Raw genomic sequence first — 23,251 nt, 5'->3', positions numbered from 1 at the left:
ATAGTTCCCTTTTTTTGCCACAATTAAAAAGAATTAACTTGAAAACAAAAGACTAACTTTAGAAGGAAGTAATACTTTTAGATTTTTGCATTTTCCATTTCTGTAACATTATTTTTATTTTATTTATATCTGTCAGATTTCAGTTTTATTTACCACTTTAAGGTGTGAAAGATGTTTTTTATGTGATTTAACAGAAACTTTAGTTTTGTTGTAATAAATTTCATTCCTCTTAGTAATACCTCAAATAAATCTGCTTCATCTCACATGTACTCTGTAATTATGTTAATAAAAACATTTTCTGTCAACTTGTTAGTATTAAATTGTACATAAAATATTTCTGTGGCCATTTTTGTATTTTTCTATTAGAAATAAATGTGATGATTTTTTTTTAGGTAAAAACCTGATCTAAAAGAATTTTCTGTTTGGATGCATTTGTGTTGAAATCTTTAAATTTCAACATGAGAACTGAACAGGTCCAGTTCTGGACTGGGTTCTGGTTCTGGAGACTGAGGATGTTTAAAAGAATAAAAACCCGACAGACGTTTCAGATGAATGTTTAATGTTTTTCAGATTTTTCTACAGGTTTCATCCAAAAATAAGTGAAAAAATTTTTCGTCCTCCTTTAAAAGTGGTGGAATGTCCTTTAAAAGCAGCGCGTCACATGACCTACAGGACCCTCCTCTCCTCCGTCTCTAACATCCATGTCCATCCAGGTCACGCGAAATCCAACGTCTTGGTTTTAGTTTCTCTTCCCATCAGCAAAGGCAATGAGGCCTGGAGGCCAGCCGGAACCTCGGGCCAGGCCTGGAGGCCAGTCGGACCCTCGGACCAGGCCAGCCGGACCCTCGGACCAGGCCTAGAGACCAGCCGGACCCTCGGGCCAGGCCTGGAGGCCAGTCGGACCCTCGGACCAGGCCAGCCGGACCCTCGGACCAGGCCTGGAGACCAGCCGGACCCTCGGGCCAGGCCTGGAGGCCAGTCGGACCCTCGGACCAGGCCAGCCGGACCCTCGGACCAGGCCTGGAGACCAGCCGGACCCTCGGACCAGGCCTGGAGACCAGCCGGACCCTCGGACCAGGCCTGGAGGCCAGCCGGACCTGTATTTTAGATTTCTGTCTGAAAAGTGCTGAGTCAGCTGAAGTGAAGAGGTGGAGTGAGAACAGGAGGAGAAAATAACTCCTTGAAACAATCAATTAGGAGTTGCCATGGCGACGTAACCTCTGACAAACTGCATCGCCATGGCAACACACAGGTTACAGCCTCATATACAGAAATATCTATGTATGTATATATTTACAGGATATATGTGGAGCCAAGCCACTCGTCAGGTCAGCTTTTCAACATGAAAAATGTCCCGGCGCGACCTCCAGGCTCAGGCGTGTCTCCACGTGAGGACCACCCAGGTGATCAAAGAGCCTGACACCTGCAGCCGGGTCACATGATCCACCTGAAGCCTCCATCAGAGCAACAGAACAAACAACAACAGCTGACCTTATGAAAATTAAACACTGTACAAAGAACAAAACACGGGTCCGTCTGTCTACTGGACCCATGGGTCCTCAAATCCTGCAAGTCAGAGTTCAGGGTTCATCATCCTCATCATCCTCATCTGGTGCCCGTCAGAAAGAAACTGTAAGAACGTCCGAAGTTCCTGCTGGGATCTGATGGAGACATTAAAACCTGAGCTGAGAACAAAATTTATGGTACACAAAACCCTCCATCTGACCAGTTTTGGTACCAGTCCTGGTACCAGACCAGTTCCAGTCCTTTCATATTTAAGTAAACCAACAGGTTCCAGTCAGAGCTCTGAGGTCCTCCACCCAGCAGCTCCTGGACTCGTCTCCAGACGTGACGGATCTTTCTGGGCGTCTGCCCCAGACCTGTGGAACGGTTTGCTAAATATAATAAAATCCTGATTACTAAACAAAGTTTGTTTACTATCATTAGTGTTTAGCATTATTAGAAGACTGAACTTCAACATTTATCCCAAGACAGCTGCAGTAGTGTTTGAGACCACTGACAGTACGCAGCGTTAGCTAAACTTAGCTTAGCTGAAGACGCTAACTAGCAGACGGTTCGTTAACAGTCTAAAAACTTATCAACTTACTTCAACACAACTTAACCAGCTTTAGATGTCTTGAAGCTAACTGTTACTAGAACTGTTAGCAGAGTTAGCATAAACACAACATTAGCATTTAGCTTCTTCCCTCAATGTAAACCCCTGCCAAAAGGTAGCCGCATTAGCTTGAACCATTTCCATAATACTAGCAGCAGCAATCCAGCTGCTATTTTAAGCTTCTCCGTATCATTAGCAGAGAGCTTCTCTACTTTTATTTTTAAGTTAGCAAGTACAGCTAATGTTCACAGATAATGTAAATTAGCATTTTTATATTGCAGCGTGTTTTCAGCAACAATTATCAAAAGTTAGCGTTTTGGGGCTCATATGAATCAAGCTAAGAATGTTAGCTTGAAGTTTACATCAACAGGAATTAAAATCTTTGTTAACAGTGCCTTTGATTTGTACTCGGAAGTCGAATTTTTCCAGTTGGAAATACAATGTGAAGTCTGATATCCAACTTGGAAAGCGCGGCAAACCCACCGACCCCGACTTCAGCCGGACTTCCAACTCTGTCGACACAAACGTTTTTATGATGCATTCCAGTTGTCTTGGAATTCCGAGCGGTGGGCAGATGGAGACGTCAGCAGGTAGATCAGAAAAACAGATGCCTCCAAAGAAGCCAATTTGTGAGCTTCTACGAAACCGTATAAAACCTAGAAAATCACAAGCCTGTTGTAAAAACGTCGCCGTGAGAACAGCAGCCAGTTTAAACCACATGTTGACGTGATTTTCTGCGAACAAGCCGGCTTAACAACATAATTATCAATACCGACTCATTGCTGTTTACACATGAAGAGTTTTAATAAAGACAACCGTGGACTGACTAAACGGGACAGGGAGCAGCCATCTTTAAATCTGGAATCTCGGGGTCCTTTGAACCTTATGAATTTACCATTTGGAAAACAAGATCACTTAGTGGCAAAAATAATCCTTGGAATGCCGAGGACATTTGGAACAATCCAAATCATTCCAAATCCCACTTCCGAGTCAAATCGAACGCACCGTAATATCGTCGCTTTTAGCAGCATGCTAACTGTAGCTTGTTTGCTTCAGAAATGTTATTTCAGAACAAGTAATTTTAGCAGGAAGCTGCTGTAGTGTTAGAAAGTGTGCTATGATACCATGTTAGCTTTGTTAGCATTTAACAGTAGCTGTGTTAGCTAAAGGCTAATTTACAAAGCAAACTTATGTAATCTGGTTTCAAATATATTAATATTGAAATAAATAATATGTTCTATTATCTTTGTTTTAATAATTTGTTAATCAATATTAAACTAAAATCTGGAACAAAGCTCAGAAATATTGTAAACATGCATTTACAAAGAAAAAAAAGGAGGTAATTATTGTGATTATTTCTAGATAAAACTACTGATGGACGGTAAATAAGGTCGTCAGGGCAGAGAAAGAAAACACACACACACACACATTATATATATATATATATATATATATATATATATATTTATATATAAAAACACATTTAGCTCTAAACATTTTTCTGTTTTCCTTAATATTTTGTCCTCATCTTGTTTGTTAAAAACAAACATCTCAAAAAGATTTAAACGGTTTAATGTTTAAATCATTAATATGTGCAAAAAAAGCCAAGAATGAAGATTTTCTGTTTCCTTCGTTAAAAACAAAACATCCCTGAATCTCATTTAACGGGAATCTTAACGGTAACCGGCGGCGACCACGAATTTCCATCTGAAAGATATTTAGTTTCTACCCCAGAAGCCAAACAGCTTCCAATTACCAGAAATGATCAAAGATTATTGTCTGGTATCCTGCTCACCTGGAAAACATTCACACCTGAGACAAGTCCAGGGACTGGTCACGCGACCTGTGTTCAGCTCCGAACATGTCTCCATCAGAACCACATGCTGGTTTATCAGTTTTCTAACGGCTGCATCTACCTGACGGCTCACCTGTCGGTTCAGTACGGAAGCCTATTTCTGCCAGTTAAAAAATAAATAAATAAATACAGTTAAAAGAGAATAAATTAAAAAAAAGTTAAAATTCAATTTAAAAACACAAAAATCTGACTTTTCTGTCCTAAAATTCAGTTAAAATGTAATAAAAGGATATTTAAAATCTTTTACTTTTTCTTTCATTCTTACTCTAAACTTTTCTACTGTTTTTTCTTTGAGTCGCTTTTTAAATAAAAAGATAAAATTACAAAGTTTAACTGAACATCTGCAGTCAAACTTTTTGTCGTCGCTTTTTATTAAAGGTCAAAAAGAGTTCAAACCGGGACGAGGACGTTAAGTCCACTCTGACCGGGTCCGAACATGCAGCAGAACCAAACATGGATATTTTCTTTCCTAAATCTAAGCTATGTTTGCATCTTTATTTTCTCTCTTTCTGGCAGATATGGGCTTCCACACATCATTATTTAGTCTCTGACATGGACCAATAGGAGCGCAGATACTGTAACCATGGCACCAGTGAAGACCAGAACCCCCAGATGGGCGGTCCCGTTTTTTTTTATAAACAAATGACATAATTTGTTTACATTGTCAGGTTGTGAAGTACAGCGAGCTCTGATTGGCTGATTTACTGCAGGCAGCGATCTATCTAAATGGTGACAGAGGGTCCGGGTCCGGGTGTTGCCATGGAGACAGACTGTCTGGGCAGGGCCAGGCTGATCAGCGCGCTGACTGTTCCGGCCACCTGGGGGAGCCCTCGCTCCTCCAGGATGTGAAGAGGAAGACACAACTGACTCTGCACACATACCACAGAAGAAGACACGGAGGGGGGGGGGGGACAACGGAAAGTTGGGTCAACAGATGGTAAATAAATTAAATTAATGGATAAAATAACTGTAACCATGGCAACACAAAAGAAAAACAGCAGCAGAAGTAAAAGGAAAGTGGTGGAGGAAAAAAAAGAGACAGGTGGAGGTGTGTCAGCAGCTTCCAGCTCTTCTTCATCATCTGGTTCTGGTCCTGGACTTGGATCAAGTCTTACCAGCTGGATGTGAGTCAGAAACGACACCAAGCCCAACTGGTTTAATCGACTTTATTCAGAGCTCAGAGGGAACACGAGGTCCAGTCTGAGGAAACTTCTTCAGATCTCGTCTTGTTTCAGGACTTTCTGGACCTGGAACCAGTTTTTAAGACAAAAACAGAACCCTGTACATGTCCACCTGAACCTAACCCGGTTCGCCCCAGAACCCGCTTAGATAGGACCTTGTTCACTCTTTGGTGCGAAGTTCTCCTCACAGTTAAAACAACACCGACCCAATATCCAGAACTTCTCTGGACCTGGTCCTGGTTCTGGGGCTGCATGTCGACATACTCCATGTTGAAGACGAGGAAGAACTGATTTTTGGTTCAGTTCAGGCAACATGGCGGCAAAAAAAAAACAGAATTCAGACGGGCCAGAGTCGGGTCTGAACAGTAGAAAACACACACTCACAAACACACTCAGAGGTAAGGCACAGGGGGCGGAGCTTCAACAGGCAGGTAAACTTAGGGAGGAACCATCAAGACTAAATCTGAGATGATGGATCATTTGACTCACTACGATTAGGTCCATCACAGTCAAGACTCACAGGTCCAGGACCAGAACAACTAGTCCCAGTCAGGATCTACAAGTCCCAGTCTAGAACGTTAAGTCACACACTGAGGGTAGCAAGTCCCAGCCCGGACTAGTAGGTCCCAGTTAGGGATGTCAGGACTTTATGGCTTGAAACATGTCCGTGTTCAGTTCCTAAACAAAACACCACACGTTAAAACCTGGAACAGGTCAGATTTGGATGAGACAAAGCAGGGATCAGCAACTCTTCGGACAGGACACTGCAGGTTTTATATGTTTCCCTGTTGCAACACACCCGATCTGAATGAAATGGTTCTCTCGTTGCAGAGTTCTGCACCAGCCTCTTATTGAGGCTCACTCATTTGAATCAAGTGTCTTGCAGCAGGAAAACAACTAAAACCTTCAGGACCCGGGCATAAGAGGTCCGGAGGAGGTGATCCCTGGGATCAAGGAACAAGAAACGGATCCGGATCTGACTAAATGTCCTTGGATTCTGTGACGGGTGTAAATACACTCCTAGACGGAAACAGGGACCAAGACCTGGACAGAGTTCTGCAGAGTCATCACGGTACCACAACCAACATCAGCTGGGGGGATATGTGTCATGTGCAAATTTCTCCATCAAGTTCAGAAACGATGAAGGCCATCAGGAAATCTGACCTCAGCGCCGTGGATCAAGCTGATCAACTCTCTATCTGTTGGTTCTTGGCTGGAGGAACCAGAAGGAACAGATAGTCTTCCTAAAGGCCGTGGATCCACATCTTTTCAGGGAGCTTCAGAAGGTTCTGGAGGGGTTCTATGGTCTACAGGGCAGGACGTGACCAGAAGCAGATCCCGGTAGGGTTGTGTGGCCTGCGTGGCGGTCAGCGTGCGTTCAGGGTCTTGGGTCGACCTCAGACTCTGGGTGTCAGGTGAACGTAGATGGCACACAGCACCGACATGATGGACAGGTAAAAGAGGGCAAAGCCGGCCAGCTGCACCTGAAGGGAGGGGCTGAGGAGGGGTGGGGTCATGGAGAGCAACACGCCTAGAGTCCTGTAAACCCCGCCCCCTGTCCCCTGGAGGACATCCCCCACCGAACAGAGGTGGTCCTGAGTGTGAGATGGACACGGTGGAGGACATGGACGGAGGGAGAGACAGTCATGAGAGGCGGGAGGATGAGGGGGAAGAGAGAAAGCTGTTAGAGGAGGACAAGAAGCTTCAGCTGTTCCCACTGAACAACAAAACCATGACCTGAGTCTCACCCAGTTCTGATCCGGTTCTGAGGAAAACTGGTTTTGTTTTAGGTCCACAGTGTGTTTACAAACCCAGACCAGAACTCCTGGACCTGCTGAGGTGTGGAACGCTCCAGAAGCTTTGTTAACGAGTTCAGATCAGAACCTTCTGGAGAACTAAACTCAATCAGTTCTGCATGATGGTGCCAAGGAAGAGGAGGAAGACTCGGGTGTGTTTCTTACCTGAGGAACTCCAATCCTGCGACACGCCTCCAGGAAGTTTTCTACATTCCGTCGACATTTGGCCATGGTGAGTTTAGGCTGTGAGGGGGTCAAACAGACGGGGTTCAGCAGGCTGGAACAGGTTCTAACCTGTTCTAAACAGGTTCTCCTGAACCAGGACCCATCAGCCAACGTTTAGAGAACCAGAAAACTCACCACAGCAGGGGAGGGGACATGAATGCTGGGGACAGACCGTGGCCTCACGTGATTGGCCAGGTGGCACAGCACCACGCCGTCCGTCAGAGCTGCTCCCAGGTCGCTAGGCAACGACACCTTCAGGCGAGCCTCGATGTTCTGGACAGAAAAACAGACGGACAAGATGTCCCCCGAGCAGATGTATCAGGTGTGCAGGTGTGTACACCTGTACAGATGTAGTAGGTGTATACAGGCATGTCTGTACAGGTGCAGCAGATGTGGTGCAGGTGTGTACAGGTACAGCAGGTGGAGGAACGGACCTTTCTGAGCTGATCCACCAGCTCAGCATCTTCGCCAACCAGAGGAGGTGGAGGAGGAGGAGGCGGCTCCTGCTGGCTCTGAGGAGGTGCGGCATCTCCTGGTGGACAGAGAGGAACAGGAAGACGAATAGGAGTCAGACACCTGACAGGTGAAGCTGTTCTCAGCTCCTATTGGCTGAAATGTACTTATACACACCTTTCCTCTTGTCTTCTCTCTGGCCGAGACGGTACAGGAAGCTCTCTGGTCTCACACTTGCTGTCCGACAGGAGGCCACGCCTCCTGAGCCTGGGTAAGATGGCGACTGATTGGCTGAAGGAGTCAGAACATGTCAGGTCATACACAGGTAAAGGTAAGCAGAGGGATGATGTGAGTCATGTTGTTAAGCTTACCTGTTGGAGAGAGAGTGGCTCGGTCCTCCCCCTGCTGAGACACAACACACACAGTTACACACGGGTACACATCTGGACACACCTTAGAATCAGGTGTTTGCTCATTTAAGTCAACAGGTGAGGTGTGTCCGACTCATCACTGCAGAACCAGAACCGCCTGAAATTCTGCTGCTGAACCTGGTTCTGTCAGCAGGTAAAGGATTCAAATGGAACTTTACTGAGACTCTGATCAAGGACTGACAAAAACTGACACTGTGACGTCATCATCAGACAGCAGCATGCAGGTGGGCGTACCTGCAGCAGACAGGAAGAGGCGGAGCTATCAGAAGCAAGGGAGCGACAGTCGTCTGCAGACACAGACTAACGAAGAGGAGGAGGAAATAAAGAGATGAGGACAAAAAAAGAAGGTGGGAGGGTTAGGCATATGATAATTGATCACCAATATCGGATCAATACTGATCATTTCAGAAACTTTTCCACCATAAAATTTCCAGATTTTCTTGTTCATCTTTCTCCAGTCTGATCTGATCTAATCTGATCTAATACAATCTAATCTGATCCAGTATGCTGTAATCTGATCCGATTTATTCTGATCTGGAAAATACTGCAAATAGACCCTGAAAGAAGCTGTGGTCACCAGTCTGTGTAAGCCGGGTCGCCTCTTTACGGTGTTCGTGTGAGAGTCCAACTCAAACACCAGAACCCACTGACATGCAGAACAAGACAGAGAACCACAAAGAACCACAGAGAACCAGACAGGACCAAAGGCAGTGAGGATGAAGAGGACAGTGATGAAGATATGTAATGATGTGAGGAAGAACAAATGGAGAAAACCAGAAGAAGAGTTAGTTCAGGAAGCAGATTTCATCTACTCCTCCCTGAACCGCCACCTTATCGTGGTGGAGGAGTTTGTGCGTCCTGATGATCTTAGCAGCTATGTTGTCGGGGGCTTTATGCCCCTGGTAGGGTCACCCATGGCAAACAGGTGTCTAGAGGACGGACCAGATGAAGATCAAAGAACCCCTATGATGACAACAAACCATGGACCAAAGTTTCCCTTGCCTGGACGTGGTTGACTGGGGCCCCCCTCTGGAGCCAGACCTGGAAGTGGGGAGGTGAGCCTGTGGCCATGGGGCCCGGTTGGGCTCAGCCCGAAAGGGTGACATGGGCCTCCCCTCTTGTGCAGGAGGGGCCATAGGGGTCGGGTGCAGTGTGAACTGGGCGGCTGCTAGAGGCGGGGACCCTGGCGGTCTGATCCTCGGCTGCAGAAGCTAGCTCTAGGGACGTGGAACGTCACTTCTCTGGCGGGAAGGAGCCTGAGCTGGTGCACGAGGTCGAACGGTTCCGGCTAGATATAGTTGGACTCACCTCGACGGACAGCTTGGGCTCTGGAACCACTGTCCTTAGAGGGGCTGGACCCTCTTCCATTCTGGAGTTGCTCCCGGTGAGAGGCGCTGAGCAGGTGTGGGCATGTTCGTTGCCCCCCGACTTGGAGCCTGTACGTTGGAGTTTACCCCGGTGGATGAAAGGGTAGCCTCCCTCTGCCTTCGGGTGGGGGGACGTGTCCTGACTGTTGTTTGTGCTTAAGCACCAAGCAGCAGTTCAGAGTACCCACCCTTTTTGGAGTCCTTGGAGGGGGTGTTGGAGAGCACTCCTTCCAGGGACTCCCTCGTTCTGCTGGGGGACTTCAATGCTTACGTGGGCAATGACAGCGAGACCTGTAGGGGCGTGATTGGGAGGAACGGCCCCCCTAATCTGAATCCGAGTGGTGTTTTGTTGTTGGACTTCTGTGCTCGTCATGGACTGTCCATAACGAACACCTTGTTCAGACATAAGAGTGTCCACGTGTGCACTTGGCACCAGGACACTCTAGGCCGCAGTTCGATGATCGATTTTCTAGTCGTGTCATCGGACTTGCGGCCGCATGTTCTGGACAGTCGGGTGGAGAGAGGGGCGGAGCTGTCAACTGATCATCACATGGTGGTGAGTTTGCTCAGATGGTGGGGGAGGATGCCGGTCAGGATCTGAGGACCTTAGTGTGGAGGTAAACTCTAAGCCTGAAGCTTCCACAGAAACATTAGATCTGAGGAGGAACATGTGAACAGGCATGTTCCAGGGAACACGTCAGCAGGAAACAGAAGTCGTCTCTGAAGGTGGTTTCACGTGCCACCTGCCATTTCTGAGACCCTTCAGGCTGACCTACATCACCTGCTCTGTACTGATCTATAAGGTCAGAGAACATTAAGACTCTGAAGTTACATGAAATGTTTTTGAGTTTTAATCTGGTCACAGAGGAGCTTTCGTACAGTTTTCTGTCCTGCAGTGACAGCTTCCTGCCAGCAGAGGGAGTTACTGATGGACCTGCTGCCGACAGGCCTGTTAGAGGTGGGTTCATCAGGCTCATTGTCCTACACCGATCTACTGGGTCACATTCAGCACAAATGTTCTGACCCGCATGGATCAGTCTACAGTTCCATGGACACTGTTGTGTTAAACATGAAAACATCACACTGAGAGGAAAGAGGAGGGGGGCGGGGCTCTGACAGCACAACCACAGAGGATTGGTTAATGATGAGTGAGTGACCAGTGTGTTCATGCTGCCAGACTTGGGTCCAATCACCAGTTACTACCAGTAGGTGGTGCACATGTTTCAGGTGAATTCAGGTGGTCTCAGGTGTGTTCAGCGTATGGAACTGAAGAACCAGTGTAGAATTTAATTGATCTGATGTGGACTATAGAGACTTGTACGGATCCCGTCTAGTACCAGAGGGTAGAAAAAGAAGCCGTGGAAATCCGTGTGCACGGGTTAGTAAACTGCTCTCTGTTTAGCAATCCGTGCACGCAGATTTGCTATTTGCGTAAAGGGCGATTACCTGATTTTTGGGGGAACGCAGACCACATTAGACCAGGTCCTGATTAAAAACTACTTAAACTTTTCAAATCTGGACTGAAATATTCTAGTGTGCAGTTTCTTTATATCACAGTTTTTGATCTGTGAAACATTTGTTCTATTTGTGAAAATTCACATTAGGCTAAATTAATTAAGTTTTAAAAATCTTTTAACATGTGAGGAAAGGTAGGTACCCATAATCTTTAATGATGACACATAGCTGGACCGGTTACTGTGAATGAACACTGTTTTGTCTTCAAGTTGAGGTATAAATAAAGTTATCATAAACAGCCTGAACATAAGGGCTCCTCATCACTGATATTTATGGTGATCAAATATAAATCAGTGATTCCCATTTGCTTCTTTTAAATCTGTTAGTAGACCTTTTGGGGACGGGGCAACTCTTACCATAAAGAGGGCGGAGTCATCTGTGTGGGTGGAGCGTCTGGAGGGGCAGACATTCTGAACACACAAACATCACGGACAGAAAAACATTAACACGTACCGATAAGACATGATGGGTGTGGTCTGGAGACGGGGTGGGGGCGGGGCTACATGGTTGATGTCAGAGCTCCACGAAACGAACGTGATATAAGATCAGTTTCTTTATGGTGTTAAACCGGTTTGACTAGGTTTGGTCTCACCTCAGAATCAGAACCAGACTTCGTTGGACTCTGAGCTGATTTATGCTGAAAAACAAAACAATCACAAGTATAACTTATTAAACTGGAGTATAACTGGTTAACCGGGTTATAGCTGGTTAACCGGGTTATAGCTGGTTAACCGGAGTATAGCTGGTTAACCGGGTTATAGCTGGTTAGCCGGGTTATAACTGGTTAAACTGGGTAAAACTGTACCTTGGTGTAGCTTGTGTCTCTCTGCACCGAGCGGCTTTTCTGTCTCTCCTCGTCGTACCTCAGAGCGGCGAGCTGAGCCTCCCTCCTCATTCGCTCCACACCTCCTCTCTGACGACACACACGGACAAAAAGACACACTAAGTCCTCAAGCAGGACTCAGAGATTTCCTGTCTGACAGGTGAGAGGACTTACCTGGCAGATGGAGGGCGGCGTGACTCCATCGACCATGCTCCTGAGAGGCAGGTGGACAGACATTAGACGGACATGAGGACACACAGAATGTGGACTGAGCTGGTTTATTTGTACCTGCTGTGTCTCTTCGTGTCTTCTGTCCTGGATGGGCTGTTTTTTACAGGAGAACCCTGGAGACACACAGACAGGTCAATGTGGAGATATAAGTGACTCAGGTGTTCACGACCACCTGTAGACCTACAGGTGGTCTATTCCTACAGGGTTAGACCAGTCCTAGAAGTTGTCCAGGCCTAGAGGTGGTCCAGACCTACAGGTAGTCCAGACTTACTTGTGATCCAGAGCTACAGGTAGTCCCCTACGGTACGTCATCATGTAAGTGACATCACTGATCAGCTGATGAAATATCAAGACGTGTTACTGGTCAGGTGTGACATCCTGGGGGCGGAGCCTACCTCTCTGGTGATGCGTCTCTCGATGTACGCCATGAACTGAGAGCTGAGGCTGCTGCTGTCCCTTCCCCCTCCCCCCCTTCCTCGGCTCTTTGCCTCCTCGTCTTCCTCCACACAGCTGTCGATGAAGTCGATCTGCTCCAACTCCACATCTGGAGACGGACATGAGAGACAATGAAGATCTGATTCACAACTTTAAGCTGAGTTCAGAAAAACCCTCTCACATGTTCCATTAGTCAGCAGAGGTGCTCCTCCTCTGTGCTTCTGGTCTTTGCCGGTCTCGTTGGTTCGCAGCTCGGACAGCTCCTCTGAAGCCTGAGAGGACAGACAGCAGTCAGTCTTTACAGGTCACCTCTCGGTACAACGAGTAATAATATCCATTCTACTCAGTTAACCTAATCACCAGTTTAAACTGGTCGTCCTCCACTGGACTGTTAATTCATTCTCTGTACCGCTTAGTTCATTACGGGTTGCGGGTGAGCTGGAGCCTATCCCGGCATTAACAGGTTAGAGGCAGGTACACCTGTACAGGTCACCAGTCCATCGCAGGGCCGACACATAGGGACAAACGACCATTCACACTCACTCCTAGGGGGAATTTAGAGTCATCAATTAACCTAACATGCATGTCTTTGGACGGTGGGAGGACCTTCTTGCTGTGAGTGTGAGTGCTAACCACCACACCACCGTGCAGCCCCCTGGACTGTTTAGTGCAACTTAAATCATTAAACCTGAACATGGTGTTTTATCCAGATTATTAAATATAATCCTGACATATAAAATAGCTCAAAGTTTAAATGGGAACCAAAATTCAGTTTAAAGGGGAGCCCTACGGTACACAGACGCAACCCTGCGGTACGTAAACGCCGGCCCTACGGAACACAGAGCGAAACCCTGCGGTACGTAAACGCCGGCCCTACGGAACACAGAGCGAAACCCTGCGGTACGTAAACGCCGGCCCTACGGAACACAGAGCGAAACCCTGCGGTACGTAAACGCCGGCCCTACGGAACACAGAGCGAAACCCTGCGGTACGTAAACGCCGGCCCTACGGTATACAAACGCAACCCTGCGGTACGTAAACGCCGGCCCTGCAGTACACAGACGCAACCCTGCGGTACGTAAACGCCGGCCCTACGGAACCAACGATTTGGACATGTTGTCATGTCTCTCAGGCTCTGGGGGGTTAGGGTTGATCAGCTGTAATCAGCATGCCAGGTGGCTTCCCTGGAGCTGGCAGTGCTGCTCCTGGTGGTGGATCTTCTGGACCAACCATCGAGGAGGTTGATTAAACATTCCAGGACTTTATCTACCTCCTGAGATGTTTTCTAAGAAAGAAACCCTCTGACAGGCACGTTTCAACTGGCTAAAGAGTGTAATTTAATAAGTCAGGACCAGGCTCAGGTTTAAGGTAACGGGTCTGGTTGATCTGGTCTTTACATACACAGGTCATGTGTGTGTCTCTGACCTCGTTGCCCAGCCATCTCTTGTCTCCGCTGTCCACGCTGTTGAAGCCTGAGTCCAGCGCTCCATACAGACGTACCGGATACAGCTCGTCAACACTGAGGACCACAGCAATGCAGATCAATACCTGGAGAAACAGGAAGTGATGCGTGTGTGCGTGGGTGCGTGTGTGAGGTCAGACCAGGAAGTCAGAGGTCGTCTGTCGTACTCGGGCAGGTCCGGCGTGGTCTTGCTGGCCTCCAGGTTCAGGTATTTGAAGATGTGGACCTTCCCTTTGATGCAGATCTGCAGAGCAAACAGAGGACGGTAAAACATGATGATGTCACTTCCTGTGACATGACGATGTCTTCCCACGCACCTGTGCAGGCGGGTTCTGCAGCGGGTTGTTATCGAGGATGATAGTCTGCAGGTGGGTGAGTCGGCGGTAACAGACGGGGATGGAGGTGACCTTGTTGCAGGAAAAGTCCAGACGGACCAGAGGAAGCTCGGCCAACTCTGGAAGCAGAACACAGACACGCCGGTGCCGCCATGCCGGTCCGACGCCGTTCATCATGAAAACCACAACCCAACAACCTGTCGGTAACTCAGAGACCAGCTAATGCAGCAGCTAACCCAGTTAGCTAACAGATGCTAACCGTTAGCAGCCTAACCAGAAATCAGTCAATCAAGTTTTTTTCTACAGCACCTTGCAGCATTCGGGCTGACCGAGCTGCTTAACACCATCAAGCAGAGCAATACAATACACATTAAAATGAAGGAAATATAATAATAATAATATAAAAGAGGTAAAAGCATAAAACCGATAAAAACTAATCGATAACAAGGAAACAAAGTCCTACGAGCCAAAGGTCTTGTTAAATAAACAGGTATTTTTTCACCATGTTGGACCTGCTGCTGAAAAGAACAGATCCCCATCGCTTCCCCTGGACTGAGGCTCCTCGAACAGACGCTGACCAGCAGAACGTAGAGCTCTGCTGGGCTGACGGGAGGAGCGAAGCCATTCAGCGCTTTAAAAACACACAGCAACAAGTTCTACCGGATCCTGGACTGAACCGGGACCCGAGCAGAACTACCAGGACGGGAGGGATGTGTTAGTTTGGAGGCGAGCGGCAGAACTTTACCAGCAGCTCACAGAGGCATGGCGGCCTCCTCCAGACCACAGCGGCTCAGGAAAGGCTAAACGTTGGACATCAGATGAAGCTAAAAGAAACTTGTTTTCACAACAGGATCAACCTGAGTGGCCACGGTTATATGGTGTTTTTTTTTATTTGGAATGAAATATTAAACAGATTGAAAGTATTCTCCTTCACGCTTACAAGGTTTACATGGAAAACTCATTTAATCGTCTTTATTCTGCTTTAGATCTGGGAAGGGTTCAGATTGGACGGGGTGGACATGATGTCTTTCCGTCTACCGGAAAAAAACAAACTCCAGGTTTTCCTTTCGTCTACAACATGGACGACCACATAGCAGGAACCATTTGGCTCTGATGGTGGTTCTAGTCTTGAAGCAGCAGCTGGACGTCCTGCTTCACCGTGGCCAGCTGAGCAGGAGAAGGGAGGGAGAGTACCGCATCGTCATGGCGATGATCGAGGAATTATTCAGATTAAAATCAGAATAAACCAGCCACTTTAGGTTTAATTCAGAACGGCCATTTTCATTGGGAATCAGGTGTTTACAAGGTCTTTTTTAAAGGGGATTAGAGTTTTATTCTGAATAAAGGGGAATTAAAACTCTCATGTAAACATGTCCAGTTTCAGCCCCAGATTTTAAACCACCTGGATGAAATCGGGGCGAACGACAGAGACTAGGAACAGCGGTGTCTGGCTTCTCGGAGCCATCAAACTAAATCCATGCTGTCTGGTCGCTGTTCAGGTGGAGGCGTTTAGAGAGAGGCGGTGCTTAACGAGGAGAAGTGGGCGGGGCTGGCAGATCGATGTGCATGCAGCTGAAGCCACAGATGACGGTTCAGTCATCTCCTAAAGGCTGCATGTGTAATGAGAAGAGCCCCAGAATGGATAGGGAGAGATCCTGGGACCTGGCCTGGTTAGCAGCATCTTGGTAGCCGTGGAGACGGTCTCTCAGTACGCCCAGAGACACATGAAGCCGGTTCTTCTTCCGTCTGCCTTCTGGCTGTCTGCAGCGCCGTCTGATGCCCGGTGGCGTCATTAAACCGGGCGTCTGGCTTCGTTTTAGTAGACAACCGTTTTAGAGGCGCGATGGAGTCCAGGATCTCTCAGGACAATGAGGAAAGACCAGCCCTTCACTGGGATGTAATTCAGCAAACTGCCCTGCTGTGGACGCGGTGGTAGAGCGGCGAAGATGCGCCGGAACCATAGGTTTGATCACAGGGGAGGAGCAGTAAAGTCAAACATGAAAGCGAGATGATCTGAAATACACATGTCCCAAATCTCTGTAACGGATGTAGGAAGAAAGAACTTCCTTTAATCTGGAGGCAGCCTGTCGCCATGGAAACAGATCTGGTTTGGCTGCTGGTGGACTCAGAGTGTGTGTTGGTGTGTTTACCTGGAGGCAGTCGGACCAGGTGGTTCCTCCGGATGTTCAGGTCTCTCAGCGCCTCCAGCTGACCCATCTGAGACGGTAACGCCTGGATCTCGTTACAGCTCACGTCCTGACAGGTGACAGGTGACAGGTGAGGAAGACCTGGTCAGGTGACCTGACCTGAGAGGAGACGGAGGATACTGACCAGCTCTGTCAGGTGTCTCAGTCGACCCAGTTCCTCGGGTAGAGAAACCAGCTTGTTGTTGCAGGCGATCAGGACCTTCAGGGGGAGGCTGCAGACCACTGGGGGGAGGACCGCCAGCTGGTTCCGACTGAGATGGAGAGACAGGTGAGAAACACCAGGTGTGTTACCTGTACAGCTGACTGACTGCGCTGATGTCACAGAATTATTCATTTATTTTTAGTAAGAATGTGCAGACAGAGACCGTAAAACAAACGTTTCATTTTCATAAGAAACGATCTGGAGGAACTCAGATTAAAGATGACAGAACCACATCTAACGCTGCACTTATGGAGAGGTCAGAGGTCACTGTGTGCACAGGTAAGATGGGAACGTTGCCCCTAGCGACGGAAGTAGGCAGGTATGACGCAGGGCTCCAGACTGCAACCATCGGTCGTATTTTGTGACTAAAATGTGAGAAATGTGAGTGAATGTTTCATCGTCTCTACAGCGGTGATGAAACATCTAGCGGTCTTTTTCTTGTAGGAGTTATAACAGAATTTATTTAGTCTCTAACAACCTTCTGCTCCCTCTTCAGCCCCGTAGTTCACAGTAAAAACAGATTAGCTGCTGGTTTGCCTCAAACTAACTTCAATTCAAGAAAAGGAGACGAACACCAACGAAGAAGACGACAGCCAATGAGTGTGTGAGCGGGAACGAACGAGCACTGTGATTGGCTAATGTGTGGAAAGAGGCGGGTCTTGGGAAATTTATTACCAGCGTAGCGACTTTGTGGTTGTATTTAGTGAGTTTTCAGACCCTCTAGCGAGTTTTTCTGGTGTTATTGGAGACTTTTGGAGACGGAGGTGAATGAAGGGAGTTTATCTTCCCAATGAGGAGCGGTGCACATTGCACCGGTTTTAGAATCACTGCATTGGCTCCCCGTGTGTTTCAGGATCAATTTTAAGGTTCTCTTACTGGTTTTTAAATGTCTTAATGGTCTTGGGCCTTCTTATCTTTCAGATTTGCTTTTACCTTATGAACCCTCGCGGCCCCTGAGGTCTTCCGGTACTGGCCTCCTGACTGTACCTAAAGTCAGGACACATACTCATGGAGAGGCAGCTTTCCAGTGGTATGGTCCTCGTCTGTTTAACAGCCTGCCGGAGGAGCTCAGGGCTGCAGAGAATGTTAATGTTTTTAAGAGCAGGCTCAAGACCCACCTTTTTAATTTAGCTTTTACTTAATATTTATTCATTTTATTTTTATTTATTCCCCTAGCCTATTTATTTTTCTATGTTAACCCATTTTTATTTATTTTATGCTTTTATTCTATTTATATTATTTTTAGGTTATTTCCCCAGTGTGTCCTCGGAGGGGGCTCTCTGCACCGGGGGCTTTTCATCGGCTGTGGCTGCTGCGGCTCTGTCCTGCGGGTTCTTTCGGTCTGGTTGGGTGGCTCCTCTGCCTCTCAATTGGCCGTGTGCCCTGGGTCGGTGTCATGGGTCGGTGTCCTGGGTCGGTGTCGTGGGTCGGTGCCCTGGGTCGGTGTCATGGGTCGGTGCCCTGGGTCGGTGCCCTGGGTCGGTGTCATGGGTCGGTGCCCTGGGTCGGTGTCATGGGTCGGTGTCATGGGTCGGTGTCCTGGGTCGGTGCCCTGGGTCGGTGTCATGGGTCGGTGTCATGGGTCGGTGTCATGGGTCGGTGTCATGGGCCGTGTGCCCTGGGTCGGTGTCCTGGGTCGGTGTCATGGGTCGGTGTCATGGGTCGGTGCCCTGGGTCGGTGTCATGGGTCGGTGTCATGGGTCGGTGTCCTGGGTCGGTGCCCTGGGTCGGTGTCATGGGTCGGTGTCATGGGTCGGTGTCATGGGTCGGTGCCCTGGGTCGGTGTCCTGGGTCGGTGCCCTGGGTCGGTGTCATGGGTCGGTGTCCTGGGTCGGTGTCATGGGTCGGTGTCCTGGGTCGGTGCCCTGGGTCGGTGTCATGGGTCGGTGTCATGGGTCGGTGTCATGGGTCGGTGCCCTGGGTCGGTGTCATGGGTCGGTGTCATGGGTCGGTGTCCTGGGTCGGTGTCATGGGTCGGTGTCCTGGGTCGGTGCCCTGGGTCGGTGTCATGGGTCGGTGTCATGGGTCGGTGTCATGGGTCGGTGTCATGGGCCGTGTGCCCTGGGTCGGTGTCCTGGGTCGGTGTCATGGGTCGGTGTCATGGGTCGGTGCCCTGGGTCGGTGTCCTGGGTCGGTGCCCTGGGTCGGTGTCATGGGTCGGTGTCCTGGGTCGGTGTCATGGGTCGGTGTCCTGGGTCGGTGCCCTGGGTCGGTGTCATGGGTCGGTGTCATGGGTCGGTGTCATGGGTCGGTGCCCTGGGTCGGTGTCATGGGTCGGTGTCATGGGTCGGTGTCCTGGGTCGGTGTCATGGGTCGGTGTCCTGGGTCGGTGCCCTGGGTCGGTGTCATGGCGGTCGTGGCCGGTGGGCGGCTCCCTGTGATAGTGTTTCCTTACCAGGCTCATCTGTGCTCAACCTCACATTAGTCTTTTAATATGTGCAAGTATGTGTGTGTGTATGTGTGTGTGTATGTGTATGCTTGCTTGTACACAAGCGGGGAGGGAGGGGGTTATGTGTGGGGGTGGGGGGGATTGTTTTAACCATGGAAAGCACTTTGTTCTGCATTCATGTATGAAAAGTGCTATATAAATAAAGATTGATTGATTGATTGGTCAGACCCTCTCATACGAGGCTTGGTCTTCTAGCAGCAGCTGCATTCAGACGACGTTCAGCTCTGTTTCATGAGCAGGCTGGAAACTAAACGTAAAGCTGCTGCTGGAGGATCCTGCTGGTTTACCGTCACAGTAACGTCTGTTAATGAAGAGTGTGGAGGAAATGTTTAAACATGCTCCAGACTCCTGATTAAAAAACAAAACACACGTAAATAACTGAACTAAAAATAAAGAAAATATTGACAGAATTATTTTATTTATTTTGCTGTTCTAAACATTTTAGGTTGTCTTTTTATCAGTGTTTGCCTTTCATCCCTCTTTACAGCAGCATCCATAACAACCAAGGCTGTGTCTGCTCCCTACATAGTGCCATTTATAGGGTTCACGCCATTTTGTCGGAGTGTCCCAATGTCCAGGGATAAAAAATTAGGGCACTCACAATTACCCACAATGCATTGCAGGCAGAAGCTCAACATGGCGCAAGGAGGAGAAATTTAGCTGCGTGAAATTACCTATAAGCAAACAAACAAAAACAAAATATTTACACACAACTTTGGATTGGACTTGTAATGACATCTTGACGCTGGTTGTGGTTGCCATGGTGACGGCGGTAGTCACGTGGTTTGCGGTGAGGAAAAAATAGGCAGCTTGGTGTCCGAATCGCCAAGAGAATGAGTCTCTATGTAGTGAAGGACGGGTTGGTAGGGGGACATTCGGACACAGGGTATATGAACCAGGCTGATGATGCTAAATAGCGACTTGTAGGACAGCCAATAGCTGCTGTTCTTACTGAGGAGTGGGAACAGCGGCTGGAGGAGCATCAGTCCCTGAAGCTGTTTATTACCAGGAACTACATGGACCAGTCCTACCATGTCCTGTGGGGGACGACGGGACAAAGACGTCGTTCTGCTTCGACTACAAAGTGAAAATCAAATCAAATCTGATTTGATAAGTTCTGTGTCTACTTGTTTGGTGTTCGTGTAGACAGTAAGACGTTTTTGTGAATTGTAAACTTGTAATTTCTGAATTTATTGTTCAAGTTTTATAACTAATAACAGTGAAAATGAGGAAATGTGAACATTTGCTTTGCAAGACCATTTCAGTGTGTGTCCCTGAATTTGCTGCTTGTGCTTCTAAAGGTTTAAGTTGCAGGTCGCTGTGCTCTCGTTCGTCTGGAGGCCTGGAGCTGATGGTTTTATGTGTCCTGATTTTGGTTTCCTGGTTTCCTGTTTTGCCATCTTGATTTATAAAGTGTGGTGTTGTAAGACCATGTGGGAACATCATGACACAAACAAACCAAATATTCATCATCACATCATCTTCACCACTGCCAACGTCATCATCATCAGTCCTTGACATACAGAAGTTTGATAAGTGTCGTTTGACATCATATAATTAACTCTGTGTGTGTGTGTGTGTTACCTGAGGTTCAGGTACGTCAGGGCCTGCAGGTTCATCAGACCATCAGGAAGAGACCTGAGACAGTTCTGGTACAGGTTCAGACTCTCCAGGGACACAAAGAGACAAACGTCCAGAGGAAGGTCGGACAGCCGGTTCCTGGACAGATCTGAGCACACGGAGATCAGGTTACACCAGGACGAGGACAAACATGGCGGATGAAGGAGGTCATCAATCTGACAGTGAGGGTCCACCCCCTCATTTCCTAATCTGGTCCTCACAACGAGCCAAGCTGTTTCCATAGCAACCATTAAACGTTAAAATACTTACGAGTCACCATTTCAGACGTCTTCAGATAGAACTGATCTGGTTCCAGCAGACCTCTGACTGCTGGTTAACCAGGAGGTGGGTCTCCTCTGGTTGGCTCTGACCCACAGCTGTTCCCCGTGAAGGGTTAAACATCCCACACCAGAACGATGAAGGACGACACAGACAGGTCAGAAACGTCAACTTACAGGACGTTTTTCATTAAGACAAACACAGAAGCACCTGGTCCGGATTCATGTGTGTGAGGAACCTGTCCAGCACCAGGAGGACCCTCCAGTATCCACAGACCTTCAAAAAACACAAACCCCCACATAGTTTGACTGACTGGGATCTTTCCTGTCCTGACTAAAGCTCCAACATCCAGCTGATGAAGTCTGAGAGAGGCCATCAGACCGGTGGGATGAGTCCAGCCTGCACGTGTCGCCACCTGAGACGAGACAGACCGCTTCCTGGTTCTGTCACCTAACAACAAACACTCCAAGTTTACATTCATCCGAGCACCTGCAGGGATGCAGGAAATAAATCACTACAATAACTTCTGCTTCCTGATGCCACACGGCGAGTGGCAGCGTTCAAACCTGAACCTGAACCTGAACCTGCACCTGAACCTGAACCTGCAGAGTCACTTCCTGCTGCAGAAACCAGCTGGTTTAGTTAACGCTCTGATTTAAGATCAGTAAATAATCCTGCTTCTGTGGAGAATCAGATTAAACTGATTCATCAATTATGAACTGACTGGCTGGTTCTGGGCTCGCAGTTGCGTTTGTTTTCCTCTCCAGACCCGCGCGCCGTCCCGGGCGGGCGGAGCTGCTTCATTCCTGCCTCATTATCGGATCAGCCACCAGACGTTACAAACAAAACAAAGAAGAGAGGTGTGTGTGCTTACCTGGCGTAAAAACACGCGCTGGGGGCATTACTGGCCTACCCACCCAGCACCAGGATGGTCCCTGTCCGGGCCGAGTCCTAGACCGGTTCTACCCGCCATGTTTACATTTCCCAGCCTTCAGACCACGGTTTAGAGTTAGCATGCTAGCTGTCTGCACCGGTGTCATGACACAAACAGTTACCCCAGAATACAGTGTCCCACCCGTCTCCACCTGTCGCTTCCAGCTACACCTCTGGAAACGCAGCGAATCACACCGTTTGTTCTGCGCGAGCTTCCATTTAACTCCCGGTAAATACCGACAACTACTGAAACTAGTGGCTGCGTTGCCTCGCGCGCAACCAACTGAAATTTCAACTATTTTTACTCAAGTGCTCTACTTGCAATAATAATAATAAGAAGAAGAAGAAGAAGAAAACGAATGTGGGTTTATTAATCATTGTATTATTATTATTATTATTATTATTGTCAGTCAAAATGATTCACTTAAGTTTTTATTCCAGAGGCTGTTGACAGGAATCACCTCCACCTAATAATAATAATAATAATAATAATAATAATAATTTCATATGATCATGGAAATTCAGCCACAACATCAACTGAGCTCGGGACGGGGAATCATTTAGCGGGGTTACGGCAGCGATCATAACACCGGCCCTGACGGTTTTCCATCCATCCTTTCTAGAGCCTAAAAGTTGGATGCGAACTTTCTCCGATGTAAAATGCACAAAACATGTCTCGAAGTTACTCCAGCGGCCCGGCAGAGATCAGCCTGACTCCGTGTGTCCGGTACCGGGCTGTGAAGCTCACTTACCGGCCCTGGTGGTGTCGGTCAGGTCGTGGTTGGCGGCGCTCCGGGGAAACTCCTTCAGCTTCCTGCCGCTGAGGTTTAGGCACCCAGTGACCGAGGCTTCGTCCAGCGCCCGGTCCAGAGAACGGTTCCAAGGTGCCGGGCCGGCCGGTCCCAGACCGTTAGAGTTCCCGATTAAAACATTCACAGTGCTGCTGCCGCCTCCGACCGTAAAGCTGAGTCCGGTGCTGTCCGCAGACCCCAATATCACCGAGGCCGCCATTATGCACTCCGGCTGTTAGCTTACAGTGCTAACGGCTAACTCCCACCCTAGTCCAGAACAGCGCATGCGCACTATGGCGCTCACAGGACCCTACGCCGGACAGGGCTGATAGAGAACTACTGTAAACTACCACTACCAGGCCAAATTCAACGTGACTGATAGAGAACTACTGTAAACTACCACTACCAGGCCAAATTCAACGTGACTGATAGAGAACTACTGTAAACTACCACTACCAGGCCAAATTCAACGTGACTGATAGAGAACTACTGTAAACTACCACTACCAGGCCAAATTCAACGTGACTGATAGAGAACTACTGTAA

The 23,251-nt window shown here is 48.1% G+C and overlaps 1 protein-coding gene across 10 annotated transcripts; it reads right to left on the bottom strand.

Moving 5' to 3' along the window:
• Positions 1 to 539: 539 nt before the first annotated feature.
• Positions 540 to 22,966, bottom strand: lrch3 (leucine-rich repeats and calponin homology (CH) domain containing 3). Of its 10 annotated transcripts, none has more exons than XM_041994365.1 (21): positions 22,668 to 22,966; positions 20,668 to 20,812; positions 16,557 to 16,683; positions 16,376 to 16,481; positions 14,208 to 14,344; positions 14,031 to 14,134; positions 13,854 to 13,947; positions 12,610 to 12,700; positions 12,389 to 12,537; positions 12,051 to 12,106; positions 11,937 to 11,976; positions 11,745 to 11,852; positions 11,532 to 11,576; positions 11,296 to 11,349; positions 8,292 to 8,357; positions 7,998 to 8,031; positions 7,804 to 7,917; positions 7,608 to 7,705; positions 7,309 to 7,446; positions 7,114 to 7,191; positions 540 to 4,840 (listed from the first exon to the last, which is right to left on the bottom strand). In XM_041994365.1, exons 1-21 carry the CDS (start codon positions 22,924 to 22,926, stop codon positions 4,694 to 4,696), a joined length of 2,190 nt encoding a protein of 729 aa, XP_041850299.1. In that variant the 5' UTR covers positions 22,927 to 22,966; the 3' UTR covers positions 540 to 4,693. The 10 variants fall into 10 exon arrangements, with proteins under 10 accessions (XP_041850299.1, XP_041850297.1, XP_041850298.1 ...); XM_041994363.1 differs by lacking the exon at positions 540 to 4,840 and adding an exon at positions 5,123 to 6,747; XM_041994364.1 differs by lacking the exon at positions 540 to 4,840 and adding an exon at positions 5,123 to 6,747 and having other exon boundaries at positions 7,998 to 8,028.
• Positions 22,967 to 23,251: the final 285 nt, after the last annotated feature.

Source organism: Melanotaenia boesemani, chromosome 9 (assembly GCF_017639745.1).
Source record: "Melanotaenia boesemani isolate fMelBoe1 chromosome 9, fMelBoe1.pri, whole genome shotgun sequence".
NCBI lineage: Eukaryota > Metazoa > Chordata > Actinopteri > Atheriniformes > Melanotaeniidae > Melanotaenia > Melanotaenia boesemani.
This window is presented reverse-complemented; position numbering and strand designations above follow the sequence as displayed.